The sequence below is a fragment of the Marmota monax genome, unplaced genomic scaffold (genome assembly GCF_021218885.2).
Source record: "Marmota monax isolate L192 unplaced genomic scaffold, Marmota_monax_Labrador192_F-V1.1 WCK01_AAM20220418_F8-fsc00038, whole genome shotgun sequence".
Classification (NCBI taxonomy): Eukaryota; Metazoa; Chordata; class Mammalia; order Rodentia; family Sciuridae; genus Marmota; species Marmota monax.
Window position 1 is genome coordinate 8,411,140 of NW_026692498.1, and position 14,082 is coordinate 8,425,221.

The window sequence follows — 14,082 nt, forward strand, 5'->3', positions numbered from 1 at the left end:
CAGCCTCCCAACTAGCTGGGCTCACAGGCCCAGCCACAGAACCTGGCTTTTTTTTTTTTTTTTTTGGTACCAGGGATTGAACTCAGGGGCACTCAACCACTGAGCCACATCTCCAGCCCTTTTTTTGTATTTAATTTAGAGACAGGGTCTCACTGAGTTGCTTAGTGCCTTGCTAAATTGCTGAGGCTGGCTTTGAACTCACGATCTTCCTGCCTCAGCCTCCTGAGCTGCTGGGATTACAGTTGTGAGCCACCACACCTGGCAACACCTGGCTTTTTCTTTCTTTCTTTCTTTCTTTTTAATACTTGTTTTTTAGTTTTTTAGATGGACACGTCTTTATTTTTATGTAGTGCTGAGGATCAAACCAAGTGCCTCATGCATGCTAGGTGAGCACACTACCACTAAGCCATATCCTCAGCTCCAACACCTGGTTTTTCAATGCCCATTGATTTGGTGGTTAATAACTGATCCCTTATCCCTATTCCATCTGTCCCGTTAATTTCTTTTTTTTTTTTTAAAGAGAGAGAATTTTAATATTTATTTATTTTTCTTAGTTATCGGTGGACACAACATCTTTGTTTTGTATGTGGTGCTGAGGATCGAACCCAGGCCGCACGCATGCCAGGCGAGCACGCTACCGCTTGAGCCACATCCCCAGCCCCTGTCCCGTTAATTTCACCACTTTGGGATTTTGACCCTTTATCCTGAAGCATCTTAAACCCACCTGCAGATATACCAGGAGTCCCTGGCAAAAGACCCAGACGTTTGTCTCTGCTTCCCAATATGCCACCACAAATGGTCATGTGCCATGGGCCCTGACTGCCAAAGGCCTATAACCAAATACGCAGCGCAAGGCCACGGCCGATCAGGCTGCTGGTTGGAATTAGTCCATGAGCCCCACATCCATGTCCGCAGGATTCTGTTAGATGCAGGGAGAGGAGGCCCCACATTGGGACCCAAGAACTATGAAACCTCAGCCACAGAGAAAGTGTACAGAACAGCTCATTCAGAGACACCCAACCCCCTTCCACCTTACAGGACAGGGGCCATGCTGAGTAGACCAAGGTAGGGATGCCATGTGCATCCTTGATAGCCACAGTCCTCACAGGAAGCCACAGACAACCAAGAACCTTGACCAAAGACAAAGGACGGGCAGTCTTTCCCCAGGGGACTTGGAAGTCAGGTCCCCACAGGGTCATGAATGGCCACTGGTGGGCCTACAGTGGCCCACAGACAGCTGGTCCTAAAATCATGGTCTAGGGAGACTGTCATCACTGCAGTGGCCAAGATGATGGGGCTGAGCAGGGTTTGTGTTTGAGGTGCGGCAGCTGAGTGGAATGTAGGTCACCTGAGGCAGAAAGCAAGCCAAGGGGCAGAGGTGACAGGGAGAGCTTCCCAATCCCAACTCAAACCCTCACATTCTTCTTGGGTCACTCATCTTCCTGTGAATGCATAGCATTCAGTTCATTTTCTATCACTGAAGGTAATCAGCCCAGATCCTTCAGAGGGCAGATTTATCACTTTCCTCATCGTTGCCGTAAGAAATCACCACAAACTCAGTGGCTTACAATGACACAAGTTTATTATCTTACAGTTCTGGTAATCAGAAGTCTAAATTTCACCAAACTCAAATCAAGAGGCAGGGAAGCTGTTCTGTCTAGAACCTCTAAAGAAGAATCTACTACTTACACCCCAGGTTGGCAGAATTCAGTTCCTCGGAGCTGTAGGACTGAGGTCCCCATAGTCTTGCTGGCTGTAAACTGAGGGCTGTTCCCAGTTCTTAGAGGCCACTTCCTTCATTCTCCAACCAGTAAGGTCAGGCAGGATCTTTTGCAGGTCAGGACTGGTGATCACCTTGAGCCCACTCAGGTGATCCAGGGTTAATCTCCATCAAGGTCCTTAACCTTAATCACATCTCCAAAATCACTTTATTTTTTTCTTTTTTGTACTGGGGAGTGAACCTGAAGGCGCTTTACTACTGAACTACATCCCCAGCCCCTTTTATTTTTATTTTGAGACAGGGTCTCACCAAGTTGCTTAGGCCTTCACTTAATTACTAAAGCCAGTCTCAAACTTGCAATCCTCCTGCCTCAGCTTCCTGAGTCCCTGGGATCACAAGAGTGGGCCACTAAGGCTGGCAGCAAAATCACATTTGCCATGTAAGATAACCTATTCACCAATTCCCGGAAGTAGAGCTGGGACATTATTCTGTCTGCCACATCTTCACTTTGCAGTCCTGAAAACTAAAGGTCAGAGAGACTAAATGACAGGTCCAAGGTCATCTATCTGTAAATGGCTGTGCCAGGCCTCACACCTGAGTCTCCCATCTCCCAGCCCCCGATTGCAAACATGACAACTATATGGTGACCACAGTCTCCCTCCCACAGTGTGCACACCAGGCAAACATCCAGACAGGGACACAAAATGCCACTCAGAGTATGAAGCCTTGCTTTCCCCATAAGGTATTCCTCTGGGGCCTCTGTTTTGGTTGGGGATAAGAGATCAATGAAAAGTGACTAGATTTCCAGCCTGGTGGCCACAGAAGACCAATGAGGACAGGGTTAAAGCACAGTAGGTCACCTGATCTCTAAATCCTCCATCTTGTCCTCAAACCTATCATCATTCACCCCCAGGCCCACATATGCTGGTAGAGCTGGCCCAGGGGAGAACACAGGCTCACCATGGGCCTTCCAGACCAGGGCCTGAAGGGCCTGTCTACAGCCACTGGCTTCCCACAGTGAGCAGTTACTCAAGACACAGAACTTTGGGGGCCTGGGGCTCCGGGGCAGAGCACTGGCCTAGCACATGTGAGGCACTGGGTTCGATCCTCAGCATCACTTTAAAATAAATAAAGGCATGCTGTCCATCTACAACTACAAAAATAAAAAGGACACAGAAGTTTGGGTGGGAGGAGTTCCCCTAGGATGGAGTCCTCCCTGTTATAGTTCCACCAAGGGAACTATAACCCACCTTCCTCCTCTTTCCTTTTTGGGTACTAGTGATTGAACCCAGGGATGACCTACCACTGAGCTGTACCCCCAGGTCTTTATTGTTTGAGGCAGGGTCTTATCAAGTTGCCGAAGCTGGCCCAAACGTGGGATCCTCTTGACTCAGTCTCACAAATCGCTGGGATTACAGGTATGTACCACAGCATCTGGTTCTTACTCCTTTTGAGTTCCAGGGACACAAAAGCAGGAGACACCTAAGTCAGATCGTTAGCAGTGTAGTGGCGTTACCATAGAAACTCAGGATGGCTCTCTTCTTTTGCCCCTTCCTTGGTGTGTGGTGTCCTGTGGCTCTGAGACCAATGCATAATCTGGCCACAGCTGGAGGAAAGCAACCCTGGGCCAACCTAAAGCCAGGTAGCATGCAGTCCTCTCCTCAAGTGGAGGCTTGGTCAGAATGGCCCTTCAGCTCCCCTACACTGGGGGCTAGGCACCTCCCCTAGGAAGTCAGGGAGCTGCCAGTGGGCACTCAGCTACCACCCTACCAGGAGCTACTGTGAATAGGAAAGACTTCCAATGTGACACATGGTGTGTGGAAGGAAACAGCTAGAAGGCCACTCTACCCAGGGACAGTGACATTAAGAGACCTGTAGGTGGCAGGTGGGAGGCCCTAGCTCAGCACTCCAGCCTGGCTCAAGGCAGCCCTTTAGATCCAAGCTGAGGGTTCCCCCTCCCCTGGCCAATATTCCAACCTGGCCCCCCTAGCCCCTGACCCAGCATTCCTGGGTAACTAACTACTCCATGGCTCTCCAAGCCCTGCCCTTCGGCCTCAGGCCTGTTTGTGTGGAAGGAAATAGATATCCAGGAGGCAGGGAGCACCTTCCTACCCTCAGGGAAGCAGAAACAGGCCAGAGCTGAACTTGTTATAGTACCTATGCCCTGTGTCCCACAGCCACTCCTGGACACCACATGGAAAGGACAGGGACAGAAAAGGGTGGTAGAGCAGGCTCACCTGCAGCTTCGTTGACATAAACCAGAAAACAAGAGCCCTGCAGAAGTGGCACTGGGAAGATGAGAATTTCTGACACACAGGGCCTAGAGCAAAGGGATCATCAGCTCTCACTTCCAGTGCCAGGAGTCCTGCAGCCCCCGCTCCACAGGGAATAAATACTAAACCGGCATTTGTTCAGAAATCAACTAAATCACCCCTGCAGAGAAGCTGCAAAGGAGAGGTAAAGCCATGTGGTCCTCCATGCCTGGCAGAGGTCCTGTTCCTTCCGGACACTGGCAGTCAAGACTCCTAGGCAGCTAGGTGTGGTAGCAACCTGAATCCCAGTGGCTGAAGAAGCTGAAGCAGGAGGATTGTGGGTTCAAAGCCAGCCTCAGCAAGAGGTGCTAAGCAACTCAGTGAGACCCTGTTTTTAAATAGAATGCAAAATAGGGCTGGGGATGTAGTTCAGTGGTCGAGTGTCCCTGAGTTTAACCCCAGTACCCACCTGCCAAAAAAAATTCTGGGGCTGGGGCTCAGCAGTAGCACCCTTGCCTGGCATATGTGAGGCATTGGGTTTGATTCTCAACACCATGTATAAATAAAATAAAGGTCTATCAACTAAAAAAAAAAAAAATCCAGTGCAGCATGCAGCATTTCACAAGCACCATCCCTGCTAAGGAACCCCCAGACACCACAGGAAAGAATCACTGAGGAGCAGCAAATTCTGCAGGTCAGGGATAGAGAAACAGAAATCAGCAGAGTCAACAAGGAAGGCTAGTCAATAAGCATTTAGAGTGCTAAAAGGAAAAGGGCCCTGAGTTGACACAAGGGCTGGGGATGTAGCTCAGTGGAGAGCATGCCTGCATGGGTGAGGCCCTGGGTTCCATCCCCAGCACTGCAAAAACAAAACAAAACAAAACCTGCCAAATGCCTCACCCTCCACCAAGAAAGGGCAATAAGCACCTAAGAAATGAACCACTAAGCGGGGCATGGTGGCACACACCTGTAATCCCAGCAGCTCGGGAGGCTGAGGCAGGAGGATGATGAGTTCAAAGCCAACCAGAGCAAAAGCAAGGTGCTAAGCAACTCAGTGAGACCGTCTCTAAATAAAGTACAAAACAGGGCCAGGGATGTGGCTCAGTGGTCGAGTGTCCCTGAGTTCAATCTCCAGTACACCCACCACCCGCAAAAAAAGAAATGGACTACTGAAAGAGAACAGGGAAGGTCGGTCCCCTAAAGTTTCCAGCTGCAAAGCAGCCCAAAGGGACAGACACACACAGGCAGCCACTAGGTTTAACACAGCGAAGGGAGGTGGAGGGGATGAGCAAGAAGGACCACTCGGGCTGGGATTGTGGCTCAGAGGTAGAGTGCTCACCTGGAATGCGTGAGGCACTGGGTTCGATCCTCAGCACCATATAAATATAAAATAAAGATACTGTGTCCACCTATAACTAAAAAAATACATTAAAAATTTAAAAAAGGACCTCTCAATGATAACACTGTTTTCACAAGAAGGCAGAACTTAAATGCAGGGATCGCTCCAGTGGTGGTGCCTGCCTGTAACCCCTGTTTTGTGGGCAGCTGAGGCAGCTGGGCAACTTAAAGAGAAACTATCTTAAAAATAAAAATAAGGGTGGGATGTAGCTTAGTGGTGAAGCACTCCTGGGCCCAATATCCAGTAATTATCTAATTAAAATCAAATAAGTAGTTAGATAGATAAATACATAAATAAATGCAGAGAAGCACACAAGGCGTTAGGTCAAAGCACACACAAGTTACCATGGGGCAGTCAGCTGTGCCGAACCTGTGGCCAGCCAGGCACTGCTCTCCGCGCCCACCCAGCACCATCTTCAGCTCAAGAGTGGAGGCAGGAGCCCAAGCAGAAGGCACTATGAGTTTCTGAAGCAAGGTTTAAATAGATTTTATTGTTACAAGGGGAACCCCACCAGGCAGGGCCAATATAGTGGTCCCAGATGTCACCATGGAAACACTGAGAAATCATGATTACAGAAGAGGTGACTGGAATTGAACGACATGATCCAGGAGAAGCCAGCCAGGAATGCAGACATGGTCAGGATGGGCTGGCAGGGGTGGTCAGGTCACAGGGCGAGGGAGAGAACAGACCCCTTCACTCCCGCTTCTTGTAGCTCTCCAGGTGTGACAGGACCCAGCCGGCCGGCAGGAGGAAACACAGGAAGCAGGAGGTGAGCCCAATGGTGATATCCTACACAGAGCACAAGAAAAGAAGGACCCCAAGGGTAAAGATCCCCCCAGGCACTCTGAAGTCCCAGCAGTGCTGTCAGTGGCCAGCCTCCTCAGGGAGCCAAGACTCAGAGGCAGGTAGGAGATCCAACCTTCCCACATGGTAGAGCAGGTGCTTAGCACAGAAGGGCTCTGGGTTAATCAGGAAGGGAGGGAACCCATGCCTCAGGAAAGAGGACGTCACAGACCCAAGCTACTCTAAGCCTCCATATAAGGAGTCAATTACAGCTATGGGGACAAAGGACTGGAAAGAGCAGCAGCCTGTGTTAGAACCCAGGGAGTATCTATCACCCAATGATAAGTCAGAGGGGGACAAACATGAGGATTTAAACCTGTTTTCAAGTTGGTCTGTCAAGACCTGGAAACTTGGTTAATTCTACAACTGCACCTTCCTTGTCTTAAAACTCCTCCCTTCCAGCGGCTTGGGAGGCTGAGGCAGGAGGATCGAGAGTTCAATGCTGGCTCTGGCAAAAGCAAGGTGCTAAGCAACTCAGTGAGACCCTGTCTCTAAATAAAATACAAAACAGGGCTGGAGATGTGGCTCGGGGGTTGACTGTCCCTGAGTTCAATCCCCAGTAGCCTCCCCCCGCCAAAAACCCTCCCTTTACTCCCTTAACCTGGGATGGTGATGCACATCTGTGATCCCAGCTACTAGGGAAGCTGAGCAGGAGGGTCACAAGTTGGAGGCCATGTCTTAAAAAAAAAAAAAAAAAAGAGGGGTGGGGGGCGCTGGTGATGTATCTCAGTGGTAGGGAGCCCATGGGTTAAATCCCCAGTATTGTGAGCAAGGGAAAAAAAAAAAAAAATCCACCTCTCTAGGACTGTAGGATACTACATTTCTATAAACCCAAAGACCTATCAGGGTCTCTGAGATTAGGGATAAGTGACTTATTTTTTTGTCTCCAATGCTAGGGATCAAACCCTGGGGTGTGTACATGCTAGGCAAGTAGGCAAGTACCCTGCACTGAGCTACATCCCCAGTCTTCTTTATTTTTTAGACAGGATCTTGCTAAATTGTAGAGGCTGGCCTCAAACTTGAAATGGGTGATCCTCCTGACCCAGCCTCCAGAGTAGCTGGGATTATAGGCATACTGTAATATGCTACTACACCAGATACAGCTACTACCATCTTCTCCATAGCAGTTAAGATCAGAATAATTTGAAGTCAGTCTTGAATTCAAATCCCTTCCTTGCCACTTAAAGTGTGACTTCTGACAAGTCAACACCCTGCTCCTATGTTTCTGGTTCCTCAATCAAGAAATGGAGACAATCATCTATTCTTTTCAGGGTCACTAGAAAGCATGAATGAAACCAGTACAGGAGTTTTAGGGTGCCTAGCACACAGCAGGCACTCAACAAATGAGAGTCCCAGTGATTATCACTATTTTTGTTTCTGGGGTGCTAGAAATCAACCCAAGGGCCTCACCATGCAAAACACATCCTCTACCACTGAGTTACACCCCCAGTCAAGTTTTTTTTTTCCTTTTTTGAGCAGGATTTCACTACATTGCCCAGTTAATCAACCCTCCTGCTTCAGCTTCTCCAGTAGCTAGGGCTAAACGCATGCCTTGATTATCATTATTTTCTGAGGTGCAGTGCTCTCTGTTTTTCCTAACCCAAGGTCCACAAACCTGGGTTCTGAAGACTTAAATCCAGGTCCAAGTTCTGCTACTATAGCAGATGTACAAAAGCTCCAAACAGGTGGAAGTTGTCATCAAGAGTTAAACGATCCTACGTTTCTGGAAACCCAAAGACCTGCTTGCCTCCCTCCCCAGCAATTAATATTTAATGGCGGTAACAGCCATACCGCTGACAGTCCTCCCGAACGAATGCATAGTAAACAGGCTGAAAGGGCTAAGGAAGTTTGCTCGAAGCTGCACAACGAGTGAGCGACAGGGCTGGGACTAACAGGGTCGGACCAAAGATCCTAGGGCTTTGGGAAAGACTCCATGCTGATGAGCACCCGGGCAGTGTCCCCGCGTTTGCGCCCTTCAGACAGGCCCAACCAGCACAGCAGCTTCTTGCTACGCTGCGGGCTGCGAGGTGCAGGACACTCTCAGGGCCGCCCGGGGTCCCGCGCGCCGGAACCGGCAGGCCCCGAACCCACAGCGGGGCCCGCGGCGCCTCCTGAGCCCTTCCCAGCCCTCTCCTCACCATGGTCCCGAGCTGCTCCCGCGGCGGCTTGGAATGGACCTGGGCGCGCGGCACGAGGAGCCACCGGGCCGGGCCTGTCAGGCCCCTCAGCAACAGCGGCGTCAAGACAGACATGATCACACGGATGAGACCACAGACAATCTGCAGCAGGAGCCCAAGGTCAGGAAGTCAAAATGGCTGCGCCAACAGGAAGTTCCGGAACTGAAAAGGTCCGGAAACGGTGACCCGGAAGTATCTCGGAAGTGACGCGAGGTTACACCTCCCTACAGTCCCTGGCAGTTTTTGGCGCGTTCCTCGAAATAGCCAATCGATGACGCCCTACCGCCGATGGGCGGAGCAGAGGGGCGTTCTTTTGGTTATTCCCCCACTCCTTGAGGGCTATCCCTGTGACATCTTGGGCTACCCAATCACTTAAGCGAGAAGTCTATGCTACACTCTTGACTCCTCCCTCCATTCATTCTTCTAAATCTCTCCACTCTCTTCTCCTGTCCGCCATTCCTTCATAATTTTGGCCTGAACTGCTAACTCGAGCTTCGTAACTGAATTCACTTATTCATTTACCCACTCAGTTTCAGTCTCCATGCACTGGCGCCCAATTTCCGTTCCTTCTTCCCTCCCATCTTTTCTCTATTCATCTCTATCCCCCTTCCTCTTTCCCTCATTTCCTTCCTTTTACTCTTCCTTCCTCCTTTCCTTGTTTTCCAAACTTACGTCTGAAGAACCTATACACTTTCAGTGGCTCCCCACTGCTTTCTAAACAAGTCCTAATTCCTGGATGTCACTCTCCAGCCTCATCCCCCAGTAGTCTTTGTTTGGGGGTTTCCCCTCCACCACTCCAAGCCTTTTGCCTCTTTGCATTTTATGCTCTACCTAGAACATTTTAAAACTCCTATTCTCTGGCCTTCTCTTAATGATAAACTTACTTCATTCAACAAATTTTCATTAGCCCCAAGTGTGCCAGGACGTGTTCTAGGCACCAGTAGTGAACAAGGTGGACAAGGTCTCATGGCAGAACTGACATTCTGGACGACAGAGACAGACAATAAACAAGCACTTAAAGAGAAAATATGTAAGCACTATGGTGAAAATATAACTATGATATTTTAGGAAGTGATTTGAGGTGGTCCTGCCACAGGCCATCCCAGGCCTGAGCCTTCTCTGCACCCGCAGCAGATGTGATAGCACTGGCCACAGGATGGGTCTCCATCTCAACATAGGTTTCCACAAGGCAGATTCCTTCTAATAATACTGGGCAGTTGCTGTGCTGCCTGCAAGAACGGGAATGCCACCCACACCCTGGAGCTGCCCCCGACACACAGACTGCCAGGAGTCTCTCTCTGCCAAGGGTGAGACCTAAAGGTTTCAGGATCCCATCTCTGATCCAAGCCAGTCCTATAGGGCCCATAGCTGAAGTCCCCCACCTGTCTCCTACTGAGCTGGCACAGATCAGACATTTGGACAGTGTTCGTGAACCTCAGGAGACTGAAAGGTATTCAAATAGGTAGAAGCAAAGCAGGAAAGGGGACGTGGAGCCAGGCTTAACTACTCTCATTCCAACTTCACAACAGTGTCACAAAGAAGCTGTTTCAATTTTTTTACAAACAAGGAAACAGTCCCGGAGAGCTGGGTGACCTACACAAGATGATGTGGCTACAAGACTGCTGAGCCAGAATTCTAGGACAGGGTTGTCTGCTCCAAAACCCATTCTTTTAACCACCCCACAAGCTGCTGCAAAGAGCGAGTTTCCAAAAGTTCCAGTTTTGACATCAATGTCAATAGCATTAAAGGCTGCTGAAAGGGGTGGGGATGAGCTGGCTAGAGACTGGAAAACAGTTCTGAAAGAAACCTCAGTCCCTCAACCCCAGGCAATGGACCTGAGGTGCCCTGGAAGGTAAACGGTGCCTAAATTATCTCTAGAGGGATGTGTTCCCAGGCTCCAAGCTGGGCCCCTCTTCATCCTTCCCCTACCTAATCTACTCCATCTTTAAAATATTTTTAATGTCCAGCAGGCCCACCCTCAGCTACCTACCCCTGCACTTACCTTGCCTGGGGCCCTGGGGAAAAGCCCCCTAGACAGATGCTTCTAAAGTCCCCTCTCCCACCCCTAGAAGCAAGAGCCCCACTGAGGAAAGGAAGGGGCAAGGACTCTCCTACTGTTTCCTAGGCTTGCCTGGCACTGTGAAACACAGGAATGACTCCCAGATGAGAGCACAGCTAGACAAGGGGCCTAGAAACACTTTAGGAAGGGCTCCTTGGAGAACTGTATTTTTGGAAAAAGAGGAATGTCTTCTTTCCCAGAGTTTTCCTTTGGTCCCTGTGATAAGGCTACTTTCAAAGCCCCCATCAGAAAGGAGGCAAGAGAAGCTACTAGTACCAAGACAGGGATTGCACCTAGATCTGTCTATTGAACTAATACCAATGTTTCTGCTCCCTCCCTGTCACCCAGCATTCCACCTTCACTCAAACCATGGACAGGACAGTCCTTTGACAAGACAGCAACAAATCCAGGGCAGTGGTGCCACCTATAAATCCAGCAACTTGGGAGGCTGAGGCAGGAGGATTGCAAGTTCAAAGCCAGCCTCAGTAATAAAACACAGATGGTGTGGTCCACGATGGTCCAATGAAGGAGGTTTGCTCAACAGGGTGAGACAGGCTTCCACAAGACAGATTCCTTCTAACATACAGGGCAGTTGCTGTGCTACCTGCAAGAACGGGAATGCCACCCACACCCTGGAACTGCCCCTGACACACAGACTGCCAGGAGTCTCTCTCTGCCAAGGGTGAGACCTAAAGGTTTCAGGATCCCATCTCTGATCCAAGGGCACTTGAAGGGTACACTAGGAACAGATCCTAAACTTGGGGATGGGCAGGGAAGCTGGTCCCTAGCCCTCACATCGGCTTCACACTCTGACTTCCCAGTCCCTGATGGCCACTACATGAACTGAGAAGACACCAGGTGCCCCATCTCAGCTGGCTTCCAGCCTGCAGGCTAAACACAGGCTGGAGGAACACTAGATGCCCCTTACCCCATTCCTCACTCTCTATTCATGAAAAATCCAATAGCTTCCAGGACCATATCCAAATACGAAGTCTGTAAGGGTAGAGGAAAGGCCACAGCCAGTCCTATAAGGCCCACAGCTGAAGTCTCTATGCTTTCCTTCCCTGCCACCTTCCAGAGCATCTGGCCTGGAGCTGGTAAGAACCTGACCACCCGGCCAGCTTAGACTCTCCTCAGCATGTGAGTGGTGCCAGGCACAGCTTCCTGGGACGAGCCAGAGACAGGGCTGCAGGGTGAGGTGGGCAGAAACAGAGCTGGCTGGTCTCTGGGAGCTCAACCTCAGGCTCTTACTGAGGGCAGCTTAGGCCTCTCCACATGCCTGTGGGGGAACAACAGACTCCCTGGGTAGGGTGGCAGCAGAAGACCTCAGTATAGTCTCAGATGTGCCCAGTGCCCAAAGGTGAGGAAGAGGAGCCAGATAGAGATGGTTCAGGTCTAACATTGATTTTCTGAGTGACCTTGAGAATGTCCCTTTCCATCCTGGGGGGCTGCTAGGTTCAGCAGGACAAAGTGGAAGGGGGACTGGCCTCACTGGAAGAACAAGGCTGCTTTGAGAAACTGGAGCAGGCAGAGGAATGCAGGTTCTTGGAGGGGTGTTTGTTCTTTCCCGGGGCACAGCTGTCACCAGGCACCAGGCGTCCAGCAGTGTGCCCAGGTGCAGCTGTTGGGGTTGGAACAACAGGGTATCTATACAGGAGCAGGTGGGTGCTGCTCCCCCTGCAGATGTCTGCGCTGGCACCCCAGGGGTCTGGCAGTCACAGGAGACTATAGGGCAGCCACCTGGGACTGGGAGAGTGGGGGCTGGGGGATCTGCAGGAGCCAGAGGTAGTTAACTCCTTCCACTCTTTTAAGTCCACAACCAGAAGCCACCTGTGATGAGTACAGTGTCACCATACTCACCTTTGACAATGGCTCTGGCCCCCAGCTATACACCTACCCTGCAGTGATGGTACATCCAGACTCTGCTGCCTCAAGCCCTCAGCCTGGACTCCCAAGTCCAATCCTCAGTGCTCTCTGCCTCTGGACCCCTAACCTCTCCTCAGATCCTCCATTCCTTTTCACTGTTCCCTGAGACCCAATCTCAATGCCAGACTCCGAGGGACCTCGTTTTGTACTTTAGCACCCCAGTTCTGGACCCTAGGCCCCTCTATCCACATACCCCACCTTTCCCACCCCTCAAATCCAATGTAGAGGTCACAGAATCATTCCAGGAGTGCTCTCCTGACTTCCAGGTTTGAAGGCCCTGTGGAAACCACACACCAGGCATGTGCTCAGCTTGGGGACAGCACCACTCACAGGGTGCCCCACCACAAGGGCTATGCACTGCCTCAGTCCAGCATCTGGACACCTCACTATCTCACGAAGACCTGAAGTGCTGCTACTTCTTTGTTACCACTGGTACGGGATGCAGGATGGGAGAGGCCAGACAGGGGCCCAGTGTCTAGGTCACCCCTCATGCCCACTCTGTAATAGTGTCTTCTTGTGCCAGAGCAGAACCACAAAGATGCAGATCCTGGAGCAACAGTCCAAGATGGAGAAATGGACCCAACTGCTCAGGGCCCCTGCAGCCAGCTCCAGGTCCTTGTAAGCCCATCCCTCCAACTTTGGTTTGGCCTACACTAAGCTCTGCCCTGTGGTGTGACCTCAGCCCCAGCAGGAGCAGCTGTCTTCCCTGATATTGGTTCATAGCAAATATTCCTTTTTATGCAATACTCCACAGCAGCCAGGCACGGTGGCACACGCCTGTATTCCCAGTGACTTGGGAGGCTGAGGCAGGAGGATCACATGTTCAAAGGCAGCCTCAGTAACTTAGCAAGGACCTAAGAAGCTTAGCAAGACTTGTCTCAAAATAAAAGGCTGAGGAAGTGACTCAGTAGTTATGTGCCTCTGAGTTCAATCCCTGGTACAAAAAAAAAAAAAAGAAAAAAAGAAAGAAAGTAAAGACTACACAGCAGAAACTCCCAAAGTACCAACACAGGTGTACAGGTTCCCCCTTGTCCACTCCAGCAGAGACAGAATTCAGAAACAGATGGACTTCACAGAAACCAACACCCTGTCCAGGGTATCACCACCCACCCTGGCACTGCCAGATCCCAGGCGTGGCACAAAGGGCCTCCTGGGATGGCTCCTGTGGGAAGGCAGTGGGGAGGGAAGGGGCTTTGGAGTCAAGTTGCTGCTCCTGGCTTCAGGTTTCTTCAGATGGGGATAACATTCCTACCCTGGGTTCAAATCATGACTCTGTCACTTCCTTTTGGAAATATAGAAAAGTCACTTTTCACTTATCTTTGAGTAACAGCACCACCTATGGCACAAGGTGGTTGTGCACATTAAACAAAAATGCAGGGAAGGCATTCCAAAGAGCCCTGCAGAGGCACCAAGGGTGGAGCTGACACCTGAGCAGGGCCAACTTCTTCCCCTTGCAAAGACCTCCTCTGCACACCATCCTGCCCCAGACCCTCATCCTCGGCAGCAGGCAGCATCCCTGCCACTGCTATACTAGGGAAGGGAGGAACCTAACGAAAATCACCCCTAAGTTTGAACTGAAGCATGTGTGAGGCACTGAGTTCGAGTCTCAGCACCACATATAAATAATTAATTAAATAAAGGTCCATTAACAATTAGGTAAAAAGAAACAAGAAGGCAAGTGGGGGGCTGGGAATGTGGCTCAGGGG

General features: G+C 50.4%; 1 protein-coding gene across 1 annotated transcript; it reads right to left on the reverse strand.

Annotated features, from left to right (window-relative positions):
* Positions 1 to 5,841: 5,841 nt before the first annotated feature.
* Positions 5,842 to 8,546, reverse strand: LOC124092784 (cytochrome c oxidase subunit 8A, mitochondrial). The gene is made up of 2 exons (XM_046444591.2): positions 8,353 to 8,546; positions 5,842 to 6,160 (listed from the first exon to the last, which is right to left on the reverse strand). Exons 1-2 carry the CDS (start codon positions 8,464 to 8,466, stop codon positions 6,065 to 6,067), a joined length of 210 nt encoding a protein of 69 aa, XP_046300547.1. The 5' UTR covers positions 8,467 to 8,546; the 3' UTR covers positions 5,842 to 6,064.
* Positions 8,547 to 14,082: the final 5,536 nt, after the last annotated feature.

Excerpts from the sequence above, each read along its gene's own strand:
- LOC124092784 (XM_046444591.2), bottom strand. The coding sequence starts at position 8,466 with ATGTCTGTCTTGACGCCGCTGTTGCTGAGGGGCCTGACAGGCCCGGCC. Across the intron at positions 6,161-8,352 it reads GGGAGCAGCTCGGGACCATG|GATATCACCATTGGGCTCAC; the intron begins GTGAGGAGAGGG and ends TGCTCTGTGTAG.